This window comes from Mastomys coucha, unplaced genomic scaffold (assembly GCF_008632895.1).
Source record: "Mastomys coucha isolate ucsf_1 unplaced genomic scaffold, UCSF_Mcou_1 pScaffold4, whole genome shotgun sequence".
NCBI lineage: Eukaryota > Metazoa > Chordata > Mammalia > Rodentia > Muridae > Mastomys > Mastomys coucha.
The window spans coordinates 5631469-5652269 of record NW_022196910.1 but is presented as its reverse complement, the minus strand read 5'-3'; the positions used below and the strand labels follow the sequence as shown (position 1 = coordinate 5652269).

The window sequence follows — 20801 nt, the reverse complement described above, 5'->3', positions numbered from 1 at the left end:
AAAAAAAAAAAAAGAAGGCAATTATGAGGCTCTTGAGATTGCTCAGTGAGTAGAGCACTTCTTACTCTTGGAGAGAACCAGATTTTGATTCCCACATAGTGGCTCACAATCACCTGAAACTCCAGTTCCAGGGGATCTCATGCTATCTCCTGAACTCACGGGCATCAGGCACATATACATAAACTCATGCAGGCAAAACACACAAATGAGTATATATCAATCTAAAAATCTTTTAAGAAAAAAAGGTGAGGGTAAGAATTTAAGCCAAGGTCTGGGGATGGAGTTACTTGATAAAGGCGTCCCCTGCACCACATAAACTAGTATAGTGGCAGACTTCTGGAATCCCAGCACTTGAAAGACAGAAGCATAAGTGTAAGGCCATACTCCAGCTACACAACTGTGAGACCAGATTGGGCGCTGTTTCAGATATTCCCCTTGGCCTTGGCGTCTGCTGGGTTTTCATATAGCGGCTCATTCTGAACCCATCAAAGTGAGGTGGAGCCTCTGAGTGCTAAAGCCACCAACCCCACAAACCAAGAACACTCTTGTTTGTATTGGCATCCATAAGTCTGAGGACATGGGAAAGATTCATCAATATATACATGTGTTCAAAAATGAAGACTGGCCTCTAAATGACTTTAAGCAATGACTTGGCCTACATGGGCTTTATTCTCCCCCTTCAGTAGCCTTAGATTTCATGTGTGTGGTCACACTGAAGACTAAAAACCTACCCAAGATATACCCAAAACAAAAGCCTACCCAACAAATAATGCAATCTATCTCCTAACTATTCTAAGACAGCCCTATGAAGCTAAAAGTAAACTTCTGCTTTCACAGTCTGTCAAGAAAGATCTCTGCTCAATTCTCCAAGGAAAGTTCAAGAGAACAGCTGATTTAGGGTTGCTTTTTCATGTTTGTTTTTTAGACAGGGGCTTGCCTGGAACTCACCATGTAGATCAAGTAGGCCTTGAACTCAGAAATCAGCCTGCCTGTTTCCTGAGTGCTGAGATTAAGGGGTTGTGCTACTATGACCAGCCTTGGATTTGGGTTTGGTGGAAGAATGTCAGGATGAGGGCAGCAAGCAGGGCCTGCTCACCGCTTGGCGATCTCCTGGTAGCGCAGCTGCAGCTTCGCCTGCAGGTCTTGCTGTGGGAGAAGAGGAGAAGTCAGACTCTAGGGAACCCCAGGACTGGGTTAGCGAACAGAAGTACCCAGTCAGGATAAGTTTACAAGTCCTGCATATGAAGAAAGGCAAGGGCATGGCTTACAGAACTTTACTGGTAAGCTTCCAGCCTTTCCAAAATCTAACCTAAAACGCCTCCCTTTTGTTTTTAATCTTCCCTGGATATGGGTCAATATACTAAACGTGCTTACCCTAACATAGTGGGAATTCTCACTTTCTCTGAAGATCCACCCACCCAAACGCTTGCTGAGCGCCAGCACTTGATAATACCTCCTTCCTTGGACCCTAAATTAAAAGGCATAAAGAGCTATCTTTCGTCCTCTTGTCCATCTCCAACCTCCCACCTCCTGGGAGCTGCAGAGATCTACAACTTCCCTGACCTCTTTGTTTTCTTCCAAAATCTAAAAACTGGTCCTCGACCTTCCAAAAAGAGGGGCACAAGACTCAAAGCTGATACATGGACGAGGAAAGGCCAGGTCCGGGTGGAATGTGGGAGAAAAATGAAGCGGACAGGGATAGGAAAGGAGGAGGGGAGGGAGGAAGCTAAAGCCAGGCAATCTAAAGCTAAGGGAATCCCAGGAACCCGGCCAAAAACATTTAGGACCTTGAGTCTGACTACTGGAGTCACAAATTCAGGGATTCTGGACTGCCCAGTGAACTATGGAGATGTTAAAAGGGATAGGATTCGAGGGCGTACAGAACCCAAATCCTTCCCAGCCCGGACGGTAAGAGCACACGCACCCCAGACGCCCAGTTCCGCAGCTTTTGGATAGCGCGAGTAGCGGACGCCATATCTCTTCCGCTCCCAAGGACGCTGGTGACGATCTGCCCCGAGGGTTCCTGGGTACCGCGTGCGATCTCGCGAGAGCGTAAGTAAGGCGCGGTCAGAGCCGACTATAAAAGGTATCCTCTGCTCACGTGACTCCTCTCCGCCAGATCGCCGCCATCATGGACACGAGTCGCGTGCAGCCCATCAAGCTGGCTAGGGTGAGGCGACTGTGGGTGTTTAGAAGCCGGAATAAAGAGAGAAAGAAGAAAGCTGGACATATCACGTCTAACTGTCCCTTCTTTCCTGTAGGTAACCAAAGTGCTGGGCAGGACCGGTTCGCAGGGACAGTGCACGCAGGTAAGCGGATGGGACCATTCTGACCACTTCCTGGGGTCGGAGCGGAGTCCTCCCTAAATACCAGGCTTATAACTGGATTTGGCGACGTTTAATTCTAGCTGCTAGGTTTGGGGAGGATACGACTTTGTAGCAAACATGGATACCTCAGTCAGGCTGTCTTTGAAAGCTGTAGTTTTGCCTGGCGGTGGTGGCGTACGCCTTTAATCCCAGCACTTGGGAGACAAGCAAGTAGATTTCTGAGTTTGAGGCCAGCCTAGACTACAGAGTGAGTTCCAGGACAGCCAGGGATACAGAGAAACCCTGATTCGAAAAAAAAAGAAAGCTTTGGTTTTAAATAGGTGGAGTTGGCTGGAGCTGTGGATCGCCAGTAGACTTGCTTACCATTCAGAGAATCCAAGAAAACTCAGTACTGAACTCAAACTAAAGCTAGTAATTGCAGGTGTCTAAGGAAGTTCACTGGAAGTTCCAGGCAAGCTCAGGCTACAAAATGACAAAGATCCAGTCTCGAATAAAGCTGGGGCACGGTTGGTAGTGTGTTTGCCTAGCGTTTAAGGCCTTGGTCCACCTCACCACATAAAGCTAGAATGGTAGGACATCCCACCAACACTAGGAGCCGGAGACAAGCCTGGGCTAAAGATGCCTTGACCGCTCCCCTGGTTTATACTCAGGTCTCTCATCACAGTAATTTAAGAAACTGAGGTAGAAAGATCCCTAGCTCAGGGCCAGCCTGATGTAATCAAAGTTGAGGGCACACAGATAAAATTGTTAAGTGGGGAAGGATGACATGGGTAGTGTTGTAATTCCAGAAGGATCATAGGATTTCAAGGTCAGACCAGGTTGCAGACCCCATCTTGTGGGTGATTCAGTGCCTTTGATCTCAGCACAAAGGCCAATCTAGCAGATGAGAGAGACAGACACCCTTTTTGTGTTCATTTACCCGGGTTCTCCCCAGACCTCAACAATACCTTCAGCAATGTGTATGTGCAGCTTGTCTTAGGCTCAGGAATAAGCCCTTTGGTTGCTTCAGGTTGGTGGGGGGTGCTTCCCAAAGATAAGAAGGGGTCAGATCCCCTAACTGGCTAATTACAGGTAGTTGGCCAGCTGTGTGGGTGCTGGGAAATGAAGCCTTTATATAGAGTAACAAGTGCTTGTGACTGCTGAGCCACCTGACCAGTTCCTGTCCCAGGCCTTTATCTCCTGTGTTCTCTGGATCCATACACTAGTAAGTAGCAGCATTTAACTCTTGTAATGGGCTTGTAGGTGCGAGTGGAATTTATGGATGACACCAGCCGCTCTATCATCCGAAATGTCAAAGGCCCTGTTCGAGAGGGTGATGTGCTCACCCTATTGGAGTCAGAAAGAGAAGCTCGGAGGTTGCGCTGACCTTGCTGCTGGTGGGTAAATGGCAAACCTTGGGAGGGACTACCACTTGTTAGGTGAGAAAGGCGCTCTATCTAATGCTTGGGTCTGTTTACAGGGTCCTGGATATCCACTACCTAGCCCATGGAATGACCTGCAACTGTTAAATAAAGCATTTGTATTAATTCTTGTCTAGGAATTGGTTTCTCCAGCAGCATCTCAGCTCTAATGACCATGCACTCTGCTGTGGATGTGTATGTCCCTGGTGCTTCCATCCACACAATACAGATTTAGTAGAGATGATTTTATTAGGATGTTTTATGAAGTGAGTAGGTTGAGGGATGTAGCATTGCCCAGGCTTTGTCTCCCCCTTCCCCTCAGCATCCTAACAAGCTAGAGGGAGCATCTTCATGAGGTGCCCTGCTGTGATTCAGAAGGTCCCTCATTTGTCACTGCATCCGTTTGCAGTGTGGCTGTGGGAGAACCTGGAGGTGACTGTCCCTAGAACAAAGAAAAGGGGTCCTGTAGGCAAAGGCTGTTCAGACACCATTGGGGGGGGGCAATACTTTAGGACATGCGGTAGAAACCATCTCAATTCGAAGCTTCCTAGGTTGAATCCATGTTAGATATCCTAGCCTAGTTTGGCTTGTTTCCTAACCTGAAGGTCTATTTCCCTCCAGTGGTGGCTTACTAAGCATCTGTGGTAACAGGAGACCCAACATCCTCCCCTCCAAACATCCGTGTTTGAGGCTTGCATGAAGTGATTGACATCTTTGGTCTTTAAGAGGCTTCTGAAGGTGCTTAATATCTTTGTTTTTGGTTTTTCAAGACAGGGTTTCTCTGTTATAGCCCTGGCTGACTTGGACCTCACACTGTAGACCAGGCTAGCCTTGAACTCAGAAATCTGCCTGCCTCTGCCTCCCAAGTGCTGGGATTAAAGGTGTGTAGCACCACCGCCCAGCATATCTTTGTTTCTCTTGAGCCACACTTACCTGTGAGTCATGGTGGTTTGATGTCAGGTAGGCATGGAGCAGTGCAGCCACCTCATCCTGTTCGGCCTCCAGTGCAATGGCCAAGGCACTTGTGCCCTCCTGAGAAATAATAGGACATTTGGTCCCTGGGCTACAGAGGCAAACACCACCACTACTCCAGGCCCTTGCTAGTGGCTCACATTGTCTAAGATGGTTAGGTCACAACCTGGCTGGGCCAACAACAGCTGAACTGTATCAAGGTGTCCATACTCGCTGGCACACATCAGTGCTGTAGCCCCATCAGCATCCTGTACATTGACATCAGCCCCGCATTCCAGCAAGGCAGCTACCATATCCTGGTGGCCATGGCTGATGGCCAGCATGAGGGCTGTCTGTCCAGTCTGGGAAATGAGAAAAGGCTTTGAAGTATTTTGAAAGTAGAAAGGGACACCACCTTACCCACCCATCAGGACTGGGGTGTCTATGCACCTGGCTAGCCTTGGCATTGACATCACCCATACTGAAAAGTCTCTGGACCACAGCCATGTCTTCCTCCTGTCCTACAGAAGTGAGCGCAGCCAACATGAGTGCAGAGTAGCCAGCTCTATTCTGGTGATTGACATCACAGACTCCTGGGAAGAAGAAAGGTCAGTCACTTAATGTAAGCCTCAAATACTGACTTGTTTAGGGGGACAGTGTTGGGTCTCCCAAATAACAGATGGTGGGTAAGCATCTTTTATCCCAAGCTGACCATAGACAAGGACAAGCCATTAACTTGTACTGCTTCCAGCTCCTCAGCACTGAGACTGCTGGGCAAGAGCTCTACCAGTTGACAGGACTACATCCCTTGTTCCTCAGCCAGCTGCAAACCTGCGCATACATGGTGTGGCTGTGTGTAAGAACTGTAAAGACCTGAGTGTTACCTATCAGCCAGGTTGGCAGCCAGTAAAATCCTGCAGACTCTACCACCCATAGCCCCAGAAATACACCACTGGCTTACATGTACTCTTACAATGCCAAGTGTTCTTGCCTGTGTCTGTCCCTCTTATTTTTGGTTGTGAGCCTAGCCTTTAACGGCTGAGCCATCTCTCCAGCCCTGTCCCTCTTATTTGTATTTGCTAATTATCTCTCCACAGGTCCACTCATGAATGCTTTACAAGAATAAGGACACAGACTTAAACACTGGAGAGTTTGCCAGATATGTAACCCCAGCACTTAAAAGATAGAGGCTTGGCCACAAGTTCAAAGCCAGCCTGAGCTATACAGTTCCAGGCCTACACAGTGAGCCTTGTCTCAAAAAGTAAAGTAAAATTAAAAAAAAATTAACTTGGCTAAGTTGAGGTCTCTGGTCTCAAAGCTGGGTGTTATTGTGGGGACTGGGGAGGTAACTTGGAACAGCTGAAGATACAGTAGCATCAAATGACCTTTACACCCCTGTAATTTCAGTATTTGGAAGGCAGAAGCAACAAGGTCACAAATTTGAGGCCAGGCAGGTGCTAGATATCAAGACCTTGTGTCTGGGTGCACAGGGGTTAGAAATTAGAACTACTGCAGGCATGAGGACCAGACTTGGCTCCCCAGCACCCACATAAAGTTAAGCACCATAGCAACTCCAAGGCTGGGGAGATGGAAACAGGTGGAATTTACTGGCCAAACAGCTCCAGGTTCAATAGGAAGTTCAGTTTCAGAAAACAAAATAGGAAGTTGTAGAAAAAAAAGAAAACACCCAATGCTAACTTCTGGCTAAGTGAACAGCAATTCGCCCACCAAGAACAACTTAAGAAAGGCTCAATGGGACCCTCTGCCACTCATCTCTGCCCCTCGGTGATCCAACCTTCACCTGCCTTGGCCCTCTTCTCTACAACTCTAACCTGTATCCAGTAGCAGGCTGGAAATGGCCAGATTCCCATGAGATACACTGTAATGCAGAGCTGTGTTTCCGTTGCCATCAGCCAGGTTCACCACATGAGCCAGCAGCTCAGGCCCCAGACTTTTCACCCCACGAAGCACCCCAGCCACAGGCTCAGCCTGAGAGCGTTTTTGGCTGGACACTCGAAACCACTCCTGGGCCACAAGGCGTGCTGCATTCTGGCAGGACCAGGACAAAGAATGCATCAATGCTGAGAAAAGATGGGAGGGGCCAAAAGGGGTGGGTGGGTGTGTGTAAGACCCCTCTGGTGACCCTAGTAAGCAAGCAAGGGAAGCCAATGCTTTGTAAGTAGGATGTCAAGAAGCCAAGATGAGAGCTGGGACCTCACCCTCTTTGAGAAGGAAGTAGTGAAGTTTGTATGCTCAGGAAAATAAGACTGTGCATTATAGGGAAATAGGAGTGAGTGCCCACTTGCTCTTGAAGCGTCATTGATGGGTCTGGGGCTCTGTTTACTTGAGGCTGTGGTTGGACAGTCCACGAAAAGGTCACAGCTCTCCTTGAGGTGGGGTTTCTCTTTGGAGAGGTTAGATCAAGAAAGGTCTTTCTGGTGAGAGGGGCCCCCAAACTTGGTCCTCCTGCTCTAGGAAACCCTACATTCTGTCAGGGAGTAGAAATCTGGCCCACACTCACGCCATCTCTGCTGGTGACTCCACGTGACCGGGTCAGCTGCTGATTCAGAGCAATGCAAGCCTCCCTCAAACGGGGGTTCAGTTCACACCTGCCAGGGAGGCCAACCTAGACTCAGGATCCTGAGCAGCACTGACCAGGAGGAAAGGGGGTATCCACATTCCAAACCTTTAGAGAAAGCTCACCTCCCTTCTCTTCCTGCCTTCGCCTCTGGATGTGTCTCAAGCTCGAAGTCCCCAGCATCTTGGTCATTGTGGGGGCCAGGAGTTCCAGCGTCAGATCCCCCACTGCTATCATCTCCTGACCCAGAAGAGCTACTCCTGGAGCGTTCAGCAACATCATCTTCATCATCACTGTTGCTTGCATCCTCACTGGAGGAGCTCTCATACCTAAGAACAGGATGGGAGGCCCTGTGGGTTCATTCAAGTGTGTTGAAGTGAGAGTGGCATTTTAAAGATGAGGAAACTGTGAGCAGAGGGGCAGAGCCTGTGTCCCTGTGGCTGCTATGGAAGAAAGGGGAGAAAGTGCTCACTCTCCGTTGAGGACCCCAACGAACTGCAGGCTCTTGGGTCCCTGACTGGATTGTGCACCTGGAGTACCATCTTTCTTCTTCATGATGGATTTGAGGATGCCTGGCAGGGAATCACATGAGGGCACTGAGTTTGACTTCAGCGACCTGCCAGGCCAAGGTTCAACCAACCAGTAGTGGAGACTCACCAGCAGGGGCCATCTCTCCAGCCGTGGATCTGGGCTGGTTCACCACAGGGAGCTCTGTCTGTGTGGTTTTCTCAGTGCAACCCAATGTAGTCTGGGTAGCAAGGTCTCGAGACTGAGGCCTGGTCACTGCAGCCTCGAGGGCCTCCTCCAACTCCCTCAATCGGCCCCGCAAGAGTTCGCTCACCCCTCGCTGATGCTCCAAGCTGGTGTGGAGCAGTTCCAGCTCACGCTCTGCAGCCTCGGGCAACCCTAGCAGCTCCTCGGTAACCCACGTGTCCACCTCAACGGTCTCAGGGACCACCTGCACTCCAGCCTCCCCTGTCTCGGGTACTGCCTGGGCATCCACCTCTCGGGTCTCAGGCACGACTTCAGTGCCCGCCTCCCGAGTCCAGGGTTCCCCATCGGGTGTCCTAGCCGCCGGGTCGAGCACCTGCAGCGCTCCTTCGCTGCGCCTGGCAGCCAACCCGTCGGGATCGTCAGCCCGGGGGCTAGCCCTGGAACGGATTCCCCGATCCGAGGTGGCCAGACGCTCGGTGAGGCGCCGAAGCTGGGCGAGCTTGTCTGGGCGCACCTCGATCTCTACTTCTTGCTCTGGCTGCACGCGCCCGGCCAGTAGCCGCGCCTTCTCGGCGCGCAGCGCGCGCACCTGCTCCTGCAGCTCGGGCAGAGCGCGCGCCTGGTCCTCGAGCTCACGCAGGCGCCGCAGCGCCGCGGCCATCTGCTCCCGCACTAGCTGCAGCTGGGCAGGGCCCGGGGAAGCAAGGGCGGGATTAGGGGCGGGGCTGCTGCGGCCGGACCCGCGCGGGCTGCGCGTGACCGCACGGGCCGGGCTGAGCGCGCGCTCCCGAGCCTGCGCCTGCTCCAGTCGTCGGCTGGTCTCCAAGAGCGTGTGCTCGACGCGCGGATTGCGCGACAAGGAGCGCGGCGACAGCGGAGGCAGCAAGAGCCCCGGGAACGCACCAGGAGAGAGTGCACCCGAAGCTCCGCCGTCGTCACTGGCCAGGGATTCGCTGGAGGTCCAAGCTCCTGGGCTCCGCGCTCCCGCGAGGCCAGTTCGAGACGCACGCGGGCGGCGTGCGTGAGGGGGTCCTGGAGCTCGGCGAGAGGCAGGGCCACGCTCGATTTCCTCCACGTACTTGAGGAAGTCCAGGTCCAAGTGGAAGCCATAGGGTGTCTCCACAGAGTAGGGAGAGCTAGGGCTGCGGGCACTCGCTGTGGGGCCTGGGTACAGGGGAGGGCCGCCCAGGTCTGTAGTATAACAGGGGCGGGGAGAGAGGGAAGAGGGGTCAAACCAAGAAGTCCCAAACAGTGAACAAATGTTTCCTGCTCCCTTGTCGCTGCGATGCACCTGTACTGCTGCCAGGACTCAAGACTACACCCATGGCTTGCAGGCGTACCTGCACCCGATGGGCTTGCAACCATGTTTAAGCACCCACTATGTGACAAATACTTATATTCTTGGGACATTATACTATGGAAGACAATATCCAGGCCCCTTGTTAGCTATAAATAGACACAATCGTTTCAAATGATTTTCAAGGCACTAATACATGGTGAATTACAGAACCATTGCTGGAGCCAACTTTGGCTCTCACGTCAGAAAAAGTTTTCCTGTGGCAGGAACTTAAAAGATTGAGCCTGTTATAATAAGGCGGAAGCAGCTGCAAGAGCAGAAGGTTCCAAGAAGAAAAAAAAACGGCCCATGGGAGACAGTAGAGGGTAGTGAGCAACAGCTGGATGGAATTCAGGTGTCTCCAGAATAGTGAACGGAGGGAGGGGGAAGAACTAAAGGATGGGCAGAGAGCACACTGTGGGGGTCTCTCCTAGGCAACCATAGGGAGTTGGGACATTAATTATGGGGGCTGTCATGAGTGGGTTTTAAACAGAACCATTATGTTAGTTAATAATGCTTTGGGAAAAGGCCGTGTGGCTGCTATGTTAGTAAAAATAAAAGGGGGACTGACGAGATGGCTCAGTGAGTAAGAGCTGACTGCTCTTCCGAAGGTCCTGAGTTCAAATCCCAGCAACCACATGGTGGCTCAAAACAACCCGTAATGAGATCTGACGCCCTCTTCTGGTTCGCCTGAAGTCAGCTATATTGTACTTATATATAATAATAAATCTTTGGGCCAGAGCGAGCAGAGGTCCTAAAAATACAATTCCCAACAACCACATGAAGGCTCACAACCATCTGTACAGCTACAGTGTGCTCACATACATACAATAAATAAATCTTTTAAAAATAAATAAATAAAAGGGAATTGCTGAGCTATATCCATATATACAAGCACCCAATGTGGATCTGTGTAAATACGTTTACCTCATTTTGTAAACTCACCTGGAAGGTTCTGATTCAGGACAAACTTGGCCATGTTTCCTGGAGTAGCCACCAGACAGCCTGAAAAATGTCCCCCAGAAAAGTAAGGGTGCAAACCCAGCCCTGCCTCTTGGTTTGAACCTGATGTTAGCTACACCACCACTGAAACTCTGAGCAAACAGACCAAAGAGCATGTTTCCACTTCATCCACCCCCCTAGGCTCTCCTCCTCCCTTTAGGAACCTTGGAACTACTCTACAACAGATGGATCCCAAGTGCTCTACCACTTTTGCTTTTGAGACAAAATATTGCTATGTGGCTAATACTGGCCTACAAATCATAATCCTGCCTGAGCCTCCCAAGTTCTGGGATGACAAGTATGTGCCACCATGTTTAGCTGAAATTTGAAGTTTATGATGTATGAACACCCAAGTTGCAAAGCTGGGAAGCAAGAAAGACATCAAGCAGAGAAAAATAAGAAAGCAGACGTACTCCAGACTTTGGAAACTGAGACTAGCATAACACAATTAAGAGCTAGGCACAATAGTGCACTCCTTGAATACCAGCACTTAGAAGGTGGATTTCTGAGTTTGAGGCCAGTCTGGTCTACATAGTGAGTTCTAGGACATTCAGAACTACATAGTAAGACACTCTTTTTAATAAAGATTTATTATTTATTTATTTATTTATTTATTTATTTATTATGTATACAGAGTTCTGCCTGCATGTATGCCTGCAGGCCAGAAGAGGGCACCAGATCCCAATACAGATGGTTGTGAACCACCATGTGGTTGCTGGGAATTGAACCTCTGAGCCACCTCTCCAGCCCCAGTAAGACACTCTTGAAAAGAAAACAAAAAAAATAGGAGGGGCAGGGCTGGAGAGATGGCTCAGCCGTTAAGAGCACTGACTGCTCTTTCAGAGGTCCTGAGTTCAATTCCCATCTGTATGGCTCACAACCATCTGTAATGGGATCCGATGCCCCCCTTCGGGTGTGTCTGAAGACAGCAACAGTGTACTCATATAAATAAAATAAATAATTCTTAAAAAAAAACAAGTACAAGATAAACCTAATCAACTTAGACAGATTCTGTCTCAAAACGTGAAAACAGAGCTGAGGATATATAGTTCAATGGCCAAATGCTCACCTATCATTCTCCAGGTTCAACCCCCACTTTTCTTAAGAGAAATGGTAAGAAGATTTAATTTCATTTAGAATTTTAACCAAGGCTCCTTGCAAAACCCCTGTCAGAATGATGGATAGAAAGTATGACTCTAGCTAAGTCTCAGTGATGCAATGGTTGAATACCTGTCTCTCTGCAATGTCTCCAGTACAAGAGCTTCATAATGGAAGCACCAGCACCAGACGAGGCACAGCTGAGACTGACTACAGGAGGAGTTCAATGAGGATGACTCCGACGACGACACAATGAAGGCTAAGAAAATGAGGCTCTAGAACTGCAGCTTTGTCTAGCATACACAAGGACATGAAGCTGATCTAGAGCAGCACCAAGAAAGCAAACGAATCCTGGACTGGAGATGTAGTTCACTAGATAGAGTACTTGTCAAGCACCCATGAGGCCCTTGTTTACTGACTAGTAGTGAATGCCTGTCACTCCAACACTCAAGAGGTAGAAGCAGGAGGATCAGGAGTTCAAAATCATCTTCAGTTACAAACAATTTGAAGCCAATCTGGGATACCTACGAGCCTATCTCAGAAAAGTAGGTTGGAGAGATGGCTCAGCAGTTGAGAGCACTTACTATTCTTACAAAGGACTCAAGTTCAGTTCCCAGCACCTACACTGGACAGCTCACAATCATTTGTAATTCCAGTTCCAGGGGATCCAAGAGTCTTCTGGCCCCAAGGACACTTGTAAGCTAATGGTCCACATACATACACTCAGATATATTCACATATAATAAAACAAAATTTTAAAGAAAAGAAGGGGCTGAAGAATTGAGTGATTGATTGTTACTATCCAGAGGACCCAAGTTTGATTGCCAACACTCACATAGTGGTTCACAACTTCCTAAAACTCCAGTTCCAGTGGATTCAATGCCCTTTTCTAGCCTCCTCAGGCACCAGCCACACACGTGGAGTGCATACATAAATGCAGGCAGGCAGTCATATGCATAAAATAACGTTTTTAAAGAAGGGAAGAATAAAGAAGAAAAAAGAAAGAAAGCCAGATGTGGTGGTACACACTGTAAGCCTTCCACTGAGGAGGCTAAGATAGGAAGACAGATCAGTCTGGGCTACAAGCAAGGGTAAGTTGTAAACTGAAAAACTATTTCAGAAAGAGGAAGAACAGGTAGAGAGAGAAGGAATGAAATCACATGTAATGGGATCATTAAGATCAAGCATCAGGGCAGTGGTGGCACTGCCTTTCATCCCAGCACTTGGGAGGCAGAGGAAGGCGGATTTCTGAGTTTGAGGCCAGCCTAGTCTACAGAGTGAGTTCCAGGACAGCCAGGGCTACACAGAGAAACCCTGTCTCAAAAAAAAAAAAAAAAAAAAGATCAAGCATTAAACCCAGAACTTTAATCCCAGCACTCAAAAGCAGAAGCTAGAGAATATCAGTGGGTTCTCAGACAGCCAGAAGTACCTAGAGAGACCCTGTCTCAAAAAACAGAAGCGGTATAGGATAGGAACAAGGATGTAGTTTCAGGTATGCATTGTTGCAACATGCATAAGGACCTGCACTCAATCCTCAATGCCTAGCATCCCCATATACATGCAAAAATGGACAAAAAGGAAATAATGAGAGGCTGGGACTCTGGATACACACATGAAAAGCCTTCGGGGAGCGAGCAGAAAGTGGCTCAAACTGATTACCTACTGTATACTCTCCCTGAGTAGCCCCCATAGAATCTGCACCATGGATTATTGTTGACAATTTACAGAGCCATTAAGTTCATTGCCTATGTGAAAAACCTTTCAGATTAGTCTGTCCACCTTCTAGGGACCCCTTGTTTGTAGTGACCAGTCAAGTCCTTGCCTGTGTAACTTTACACCGAGCAGACCCAACCCAAACCCTCTGCTTCAAACAACTAAAAATCCAGCCACTCTTTCCAGCTTCTTGCATTCTGCATGGCGACCCAAGTGCCAGACATTACTAGCTCTTCAACACCCATCAGCATGACTAACACATCACCCTCCACTGCTGGGAGGATCCCCTTCTACTCTCTGAGCCCCCTTCTCTAACCCTCCCCCTGTCCAACCTAAGGCTCTGAAGTCTCCTCCCCACCCTAAGCAGCTGTTTCCTGTCCCTTCACACCGGCTACAAGGGGCAGGACAGCAGGTCACCATGGAGGACAGCCAGTGCCTCTCGGGGCTTGTTTTCAGGAAACTGCCAGGGAAGAACTGGGCTTCAGAAAAAGCCTGGACCAGGGCTCAGGGGTCTTGAAACTGCCTTTCGCATAGCTGGAGTGTGATCCTGTGCAATCTGCCCCTTCCTCCAGAAACTTGGTCATATCCAAATCCAAAACATCAGGACAGAAAAAGCAGCCCCAGGTCATTTTTAAGACTGGAACGTCCAGGCCCAAAGACTGAACTGAGACCTTGAGCGGAGGTTACTAGACTGGTAAACAACAATAAAATTGCTCTTTGCCTTTAATTCGGGCGGTTTGGGGCTGTGTATGGGTATTTGCCCATGGATGCCAAAAGCTATAGATCTTCTAGATCTGGAGTCACAGGTGTGAGCTGACCAGGATAACTGCTGGGAATCAAATGACAAGAGTAGTACTCAATCTTAAGCACTGAGTCATCTTTCCTGCCCATTAGTTTTGGTTTCTTTTGTTTTGAGACAAGGTCTCAGGAAGCCTAGGCTGGCCTCCAACTCCTTCCCTAGTTGACCGTGAATTCAACTCTCCTACCTCCACCTCCTGAGTGCTGAGATGACCAGAGTGCTTTACCATACCTGGTTTGTCAGTACTGAAGATGGAGCACAAGGCTCTCATGCACGCTAAGCAAATACTGTAATAACCAAGCTATTGCTACAGTCTCATTTTATTTTTTCTCCCTTTTACATACTGGTCAGCTTCATTTTGTTCTGTTTCGTTTGTGTTTGAGACAAAGTCCGGCTACACATCTAGACCAGGCTGGCCTTGAACTCACAGAACTTGTTCTGTCCTTGATGAGTGCTGCCTCCGTTTGCTTTTCGTTTTATTTTATGTATTTGTTTAAGACAGGGTCTCACTATGCAGAGCTAGCTGGCCTGGAATGTGCTATGTAAATCAAGATGGCCTCTAACGGAGATTCCCCTGCCTCTGCTTCTGGAATGCTGGGATTTCAGGCATGCACCACCACCATGCCTAAAGGCCTGTATTTATTTATTATTTATTTATTCCAATTCCAAATTTTCCTACCTCACATGCTGAGATTTCAGGCATGTACCACCATGCCCAAATGAATGCTTTTTTTTTTTTCAGCCCCACTGACACACTCTAAATGAGTTCTAACTAAGCTACATCACGAACCCCTTTTTAAAATTTGTTTTTACATTTTATTTATTTTATGTAGGAAGTAGGTAGGTGGGTGCAAGGATGCCATGGGTGACAGTGGGGGTCAGAGGGCAGCTCTGTGGAGTCAGTTCTCTCCTTGCACCACATAAATCTCAGGGATCCAACTAAGGATGTCATTCCATCAAGTACCTTTACTGGCCAATCCATCTCGTTGACTCCTAAACCCCTTTACTAAATTGCTCAAACAGGCGTTGAACTCACTCGGCAGCTCTCAGGCAGCCCTTCAACTTCCAATCATCCTACCTGGACCTCTCAGGTAACTAGGATTATAGGTGCTTTTGGAAAGATCCCCTTCCCCTCCCCTAGAAACTTCAGGGAACCTAGGCCACTTATCACCCTCCGAACTTGCAGCTGTTAGGTCCCACCTTGGAAGTAAGGAGTGCGGTGGGACAAGCCAACATCTAGACTGCTACACAAGCCAATGCCTCCCGGAGTAGGGCGTGTAGCTGCCCTCATCTCTCCCACACTGCCTGGCTGTCAAAGCTAAATCCGGATCCCCTGCCTGAGACCCCCTCATTAGGCCGTCAGAGCTGAAGTCACACGCCCCCACACCCGGCCCTGGGACTATTTCGGGACACAGAGCTGTGATCAGGAAACCTGAAGAACAGGACATAGAGCATGAAGTGCGCACCCGGGGTCCTGAAGAAGTTATGTTAATGACACAAGGCTCTAGGTGGTGGCAGCCCTTAATTTTGGTAAAGGATTCTCAGACTCAGGATGGGGTTAGGAGCTAGATGACGGTAGGATAGGGGGTCCTTGAGTCACCACACACACACACGCACACACACCTCCCCAAATATACACAACCAGGTTAGATTAGAAAAGACAAGCCAGTTTCCTACAGGAAAAGCCGCTGGGCGGTTCCATCCGCTTCTATTGTCTGTAGGTCCGGGAGGTGGGGGGCATCCGTTTCCGTACCATCCACCCACTCCACCTCACTGCAAGAAGCCCATTCCCAGGTCTCCAAGCTAACTCTGGGGAAGGGTCCCATAAGGCATCTGGGAGACAGTGCGCACAAGCTCATCTGGTTAGGTCCTGGATGGCCATGTGGTGGCGATCTGCTTAACCTAGGGTCCCCCTCTCCAGTCCGCTTTAAACCACCTGAGGCTCCCAATGTCCAAATGGTCACCATTTCAGGACACGGCGCCCACCCCGTCGCAACGCACAGAACCCACAGAAGGGGGCTAAAAGCACCACACCCCTCCCGAACACTTGTGTCCACAGTTCCCCTCTAGGACCCGCGTGGATGACTTTACCTGAATGCGAAGCCCCGGCCGCGCCCGCACAGCACCCGAGCCCGCCCCCTCGAACCTCGGGACGGGTTATCAAGGCTTTCACTCCTAACTGACGGCTTTTTAAGCCAACCAGAACTAGAATCTAACTGAACTATCCAATTGTAAGACGGAGTGAGCCATCTGGGCGGGGGCGGGGGTGGGGACCCGCCTGAGGGCGGGCCTCCAGTAGGATCTGGGAAGATGAAAGCAGAGCAGTAGGATGCTGCCCAGCCAGCTACCACTAACTCCTGTCTAGTCCAGGAGTAAGAAAGAAGACTTTCATTCACAGGACAGTAGAGGCTACAGGAAAAATCTAAGCAAACTATTCCAATGGGATTTATGTAGTTTAATTCCTAATGTCTTGTTGAAGTCCAAAGAGTCTGGATCTTGCTCACTGCAGGAACTTTGCATATATTGTGCCACTTTAAGAAATATTCTCTATATGTGATACTTTATTATATTTCCAAGTGTTCAATCTATGTGCCCCTGTGCCCTGCAAGAAAACAAAACAAAAAAAAAAACCAAAAATCAAACAAACAACAACAAAAACCTTAGCATAGCCTTTCCATACTCATTATTATTGCTATAGCAATGGTTTATTAACTAAATAGCAATTTTCCTTAGTAGGAAGGCAATGTTACTACCATCACCCCTACTAGACATTTTAGGATCAGGGAACTTTTTATCCACTGCCTCAGGCATGCGCTAGTTACTTAATAAATGTCTGCTCTGCTGGAGATATCTAACTCAATGGTACAGAACTTGTCTAGCACACCTACCACAATAGATAGGTAGACAGACAGACAGATGAAAATAATGTAAAGATAATAGACACATACATGTGTACATATAAACATACAGAGATGTTAGATCAAAAAAATGTCACAGAAATGAATTAAAATTATATTTATTAAGGTCAGTGAGATGACTTAGCATGTAAAGGTACTTGTTGCCAAGCTTGACGATCTGTGATTGATCCCTGTAATTTGGCCATGTAATGCAAAGAAAGATCCAACTCCCACAAGTTGTCTTCAGATCTCCATATTGTGATAGATACATCAACCTATACACATATATACATACAGTATATCAATAAAACTTTTGAAAAGTATGTTTAACTTTAACCCATTTGGAGCATGTTTTGATCAAAAGCTACTACAGTTTGTTTATTTGTTTGTTTGCTTGTTTGTTTTTTCCCTTTTAACATAGCTAGACTGATTTCGTGTCAGGCTAAGGAGTCACTTAGATCTCTGGGTCTTGTGCCTTTCAAGCCAAGGTTCATGTGAAGGAGTAATGAGTACTCTGAAAAAGAGAAGAAGAGATGCAAGACAGTCATCTGTAGTGAATGGAGAATTTAGGGTTTAGGGGAAAGGTTCTGGAAGGGCAGCTTTCAAGGTGACCCTAAAGGAGGATACTCCAGGCAAAGGGACAAAGTACAAAACTCCCTCACAAGGACCTTCAACTAGGCCTGTCAGCAAGAAATGAGTTGGTGGGATAGCAGGGAGGTTTGTTTGCTCTCAGTTTTGGGCAAGGGGGTTGGACTTTTTGTTTGTTTTAGGGTTTTTTTGGTGATATTGTGCTTTCCTAGGTTTTGTTTTGTTTGTACTTTGACTTTGTTGAAGTCAGAGATGACCTTGAACTTCTGCTCCTTCAGCCTTCCCTTCCCAAATAATGTGTATTTGGCTTGTTGAAACAAGATCTCACTACATTTTGACGGGTTAAAGCCAGCCTTGCCATCTGAGTCTGTGATGGTGCAAGCCTGTAATCCCAGCATTTGGGAAGAGGTTGGAAGAGGGGACCATGAGTTCAAAGGCAGCCTGGGCTAGGAGATTCTTCTGTCTTTCCCAGTCTCACTCATTGTTTCAATTACAGTAGCTGTAAAAGTGCTACAGTCAGATACTACACTAATACATTTCTACAATGTGTGTGTGTGTGTGTGTGTGTGTGGCGTTCTCTGTGTGTATAGTGTGACTATGTGCATGGAAGTGATAGTTCATGTGGGGATGGTATCGGGTCTTTTACCTTTAAGAGCTCTCCATTTTTGTTTTTTTGTGCTAGGGTCTCTCCCTGAAGCTCACCAGCCTGACTGGCTGGTGATCTTCAGGAATCCTCCTGTGTCTATCACCTTATTTCTTACCCCAAGGCTGGAGTTACAGCCACGTACCTCCATGCCTGGCTATATTCCCAACTCCTGATTTTCTCCGTTTACAAAAAGCTTGGTCTATTTTCATTGGTTGATAAGCTGAAGAAATATACCCAATTTGCTGTAGAAATTTTGAAGTTGTAAAAATATCTTTATTGAATACTAAGTAGAGCACATATCTAACATGTACACTCTCTGATTCCTTACTCAGTCTCCAAAATCAAAACCAAAAATGTTTAACTGAAAAATGAAATGAGAGAGAGAGAGAGAGAGAGAGAGAGAGAGAGAGAGAGAGAGAGAGAGAGAACTAGATCAGTTCTCTAAGGAGGTTTTAACAATTTGCTACTTAGAAACTGATAGGTTATTTCTTCACCACCGGGTGAAACGAGCCAATTCAAGCCACAATAGAATGTATTAAAGGCAGGTTTATTGGGAAGTTGGCCTCAGGCAAGTTCACTGGGCCCCAAGGACTGAGGCCGGGAAAGTCACCTTGGGGAGAGGGGGAAGAGGAAGAGAAAGAGAGAAAGGGTGTGTGCACACAGAAAGAGAAGAGAAGGAGGAGGTAGGGGAAGAAGGAGAGGGAAGGAGGGAAGGAGAGGAGAGGGGGAGGGGAAGAGAAAGAGGGAAAGGGAGAGAAACAGAAAAGAGAGGGAAAGGGAGAGGGAGAGGGAGAGGGAGAGAGAGGGGGGGGGAGAGAGGGAGGGAGAGAGAGAGAGAGAGAGAGAGAGAGACAGAGAGAGACAGAGAGAGAGAAAGAGAGAGGGAGAGAGAGGGAGAGAGAGGGAGAGAGAGGGAGAGAGAGAGAGAGAGTTTACAGAGATGTCTGTATTACATAGGGAAGAGCCTCTGGGGAAGGGCAGCCCAGCCCCTGAGCTGGATGGAGTTAAGGGTTGGGGGCAGGGTTGGAGGCAAGGTTAGAGGCAGGGACTGAGGGGTGCTGCAGAACCTGGGAGCCAGATCTGCTTTGATATGTAAAATATGCACCTCAGTTCCTTGTCTGGAAGTCCTGTTTTGTTTTGGTTTGGTTTGGTTTTTCAAGACAGGATTTCTCTGTAGCCCTGGCAGTCCTAGAACTCATTCTGTAGACCAACTCAGAGAGATCCACCTGTCTCTGCCTCCGGAGTGCTGGAATTAAAGGTGCGCACCACCAGCTCAGCAGAACTTTTATTTCTTTCAGTGGTAGGAAAGAACCCCGAACAGTAGATCACTGAGCTAATACCCAATCCAATAAGCAATTTTTGGTTGTTTTAGAGACATAGTCTCATTGTGTAGTACAGATGATTTAAAATGTGTGATTCTCCCGCCTACGAATCTTTTTGTTGTTGTTGTTTTTGTTTTTGTTTTTATTTTTATTTTTCAAGACAGGGTTTCTCTGTAGCCCAAGCCTGGTTTCCTAGAAGCATCTTTATTTCTTGTGCCTTGGGGAAAAGTATATGTCTTAGTCATTGTCCTATTGCTATAAAGAGAGACTGTGACTAAGGCAACTCTTTATTTTTAAAAAACACTTAATTGGGGGCTTGCTTACAGTTTTAGAGGGTTAGTCCGTGATCATTATGGTGAGAAGCAGACACATCCTCAGGCAAGAGAGAGAGAGATAGAGACAGAAACAGCAAGAATGTGATAGATTTTTTTTGGGGGGGGGGGTTGGTTTTTTGAGACAGGGTTTCTCTGGGTAGCCCTGGTTCCTGACTCTGTAAACCAGGCTGGCCTTGAACTAAGAAATCCTCCTGTCTCTGCCTCCCAACTGCTGGGATTAAAGGCGAGTGCCACCACTGCCCAGCAACTGAGAATTTTTTTAAAAGCCTAGCAATGATAGCACATACCTTTAGTCCCAGCACTTGCGAAGCAAAGACAGGCAGATCTCTCTAAATTTAAGGCTGGCCTGGTCTACAGAGCAAGTTTCAGAATAGCTAGGTAAGGCTACACAGAGAAGCCCTGTCTTGAAAAACAAAAACAAAATAACAGAAACAAACAAACAAAAAAAAATATTTAAAAAAAAAAAGATAAAGAAGGGAGCAAGATTAAGAGCACTTGCTGCTCTTGTAGAGGACTGAGTTTCTACTCCCAGCACCATATGGTAGTTCATTACCATCTGTAACTCCAGGTCCAGGGAATCACATATCCTCTTCTGACCTCTTCAGGTACCAAGCATGCAGGTGGTGCCCATACATAAATGCAGAAAAAAAAAAAAACATAAAATAAGATGAATAAGTCTAATTTAAAAATTGAAAAAGAAGCCTCTTAGAAAGCTGCTATAATCTTAGAGCTCATTAATGACCTCACACACATGCCATTGCTAACACCCTTCATGTTCATCATTAAAAAAATGAAAATTTAAAAAATTAAAAAGGGGACAGGGCCCTTTTCTCTAGAGCCTCCAGAAGGAAGTGGGAGGGAGATGCCACCTTCAGCCACTCCAGAACGTACATGAAGCCCTTGGAAGCACTTCGGGCTCTGTCACCATTTCAAGGACCTCCTAGATATGCATACCAGGCTACCCTCCACCCTATCTGGAGCGAAGCTGTGGTTGGCTCTCAACACTCAAATCTCCCAGCATCTGGACTGAGGACACAGATGGGGCTTTCAAAGGACACAGGCCACCAACTGGGCTTCCAGGTTAACCCTGCACCC

General features: G+C 47.8%; 3 protein-coding genes across 4 annotated transcripts in view; 1 reads left to right on the top strand and 2 right to left on the bottom strand.

Annotated features, from left to right (window-relative positions):
- Ndufa7 (NADH:ubiquinone oxidoreductase subunit A7) overlaps positions 1-2058 on the bottom strand; it is a 10046-nt gene extending 7988 nt beyond the window's left edge. The window contains exons 1-2 of the mRNA XM_031350027.1: positions 1925-2058; positions 1097-1146 (exon numbers count right to left, since the gene is read on the bottom strand). Of these exons, the coding sequence (XP_031205887.1) occupies positions 1097-1146; positions 1925-1975 (101 nt within the window). The 5' untranslated portion in view covers positions 1976-2058. The remainder of the gene's footprint in view (positions 1-1096; positions 1147-1924) is intronic.
- Positions 2042-5906, top strand: Rps28 (ribosomal protein S28). Of its 2 annotated transcripts, none has more exons than XM_031350029.1 (4): positions 2042-2170; positions 2262-2309; positions 3570-3703; positions 5776-5906. In XM_031350029.1, the coding sequence occupies exons 1-3, from the start codon at positions 2132-2134 to the stop codon at positions 3690-3692; spliced, it is 210 nt and encodes a 69-aa protein (XP_031205889.1). In that variant the 5' UTR covers positions 2042-2131; the 3' UTR covers positions 3693-3703; positions 5776-5906. The 2 variants fall into 2 exon arrangements, with proteins under 2 accessions (XP_031205889.1, XP_031205888.1); XM_031350028.1 differs by lacking the exon at positions 5776-5906 and adding an exon at positions 3787-3863.
- Positions 3958-16062, bottom strand: Kank3 (KN motif and ankyrin repeat domains 3). Its single transcript, XM_031350002.1, has 11 exons — positions 16010-16062; positions 10252-10311; positions 7914-9161; positions 7729-7828; positions 7382-7585; positions 7200-7287; positions 6511-6727; positions 5129-5271; positions 4840-5040; positions 4661-4759; positions 3958-4169 (listed from the first exon to the last, which is right to left on the bottom strand). The coding sequence occupies exons 2-11, from the start codon at positions 10283-10285 to the stop codon at positions 4077-4079; spliced, it is 2427 nt and encodes an 808-aa protein (XP_031205862.1). The 5' UTR covers positions 10286-10311; positions 16010-16062; the 3' UTR covers positions 3958-4076.
- Between the last annotated feature and the right edge of the window lie 4739 nt (positions 16063-20801).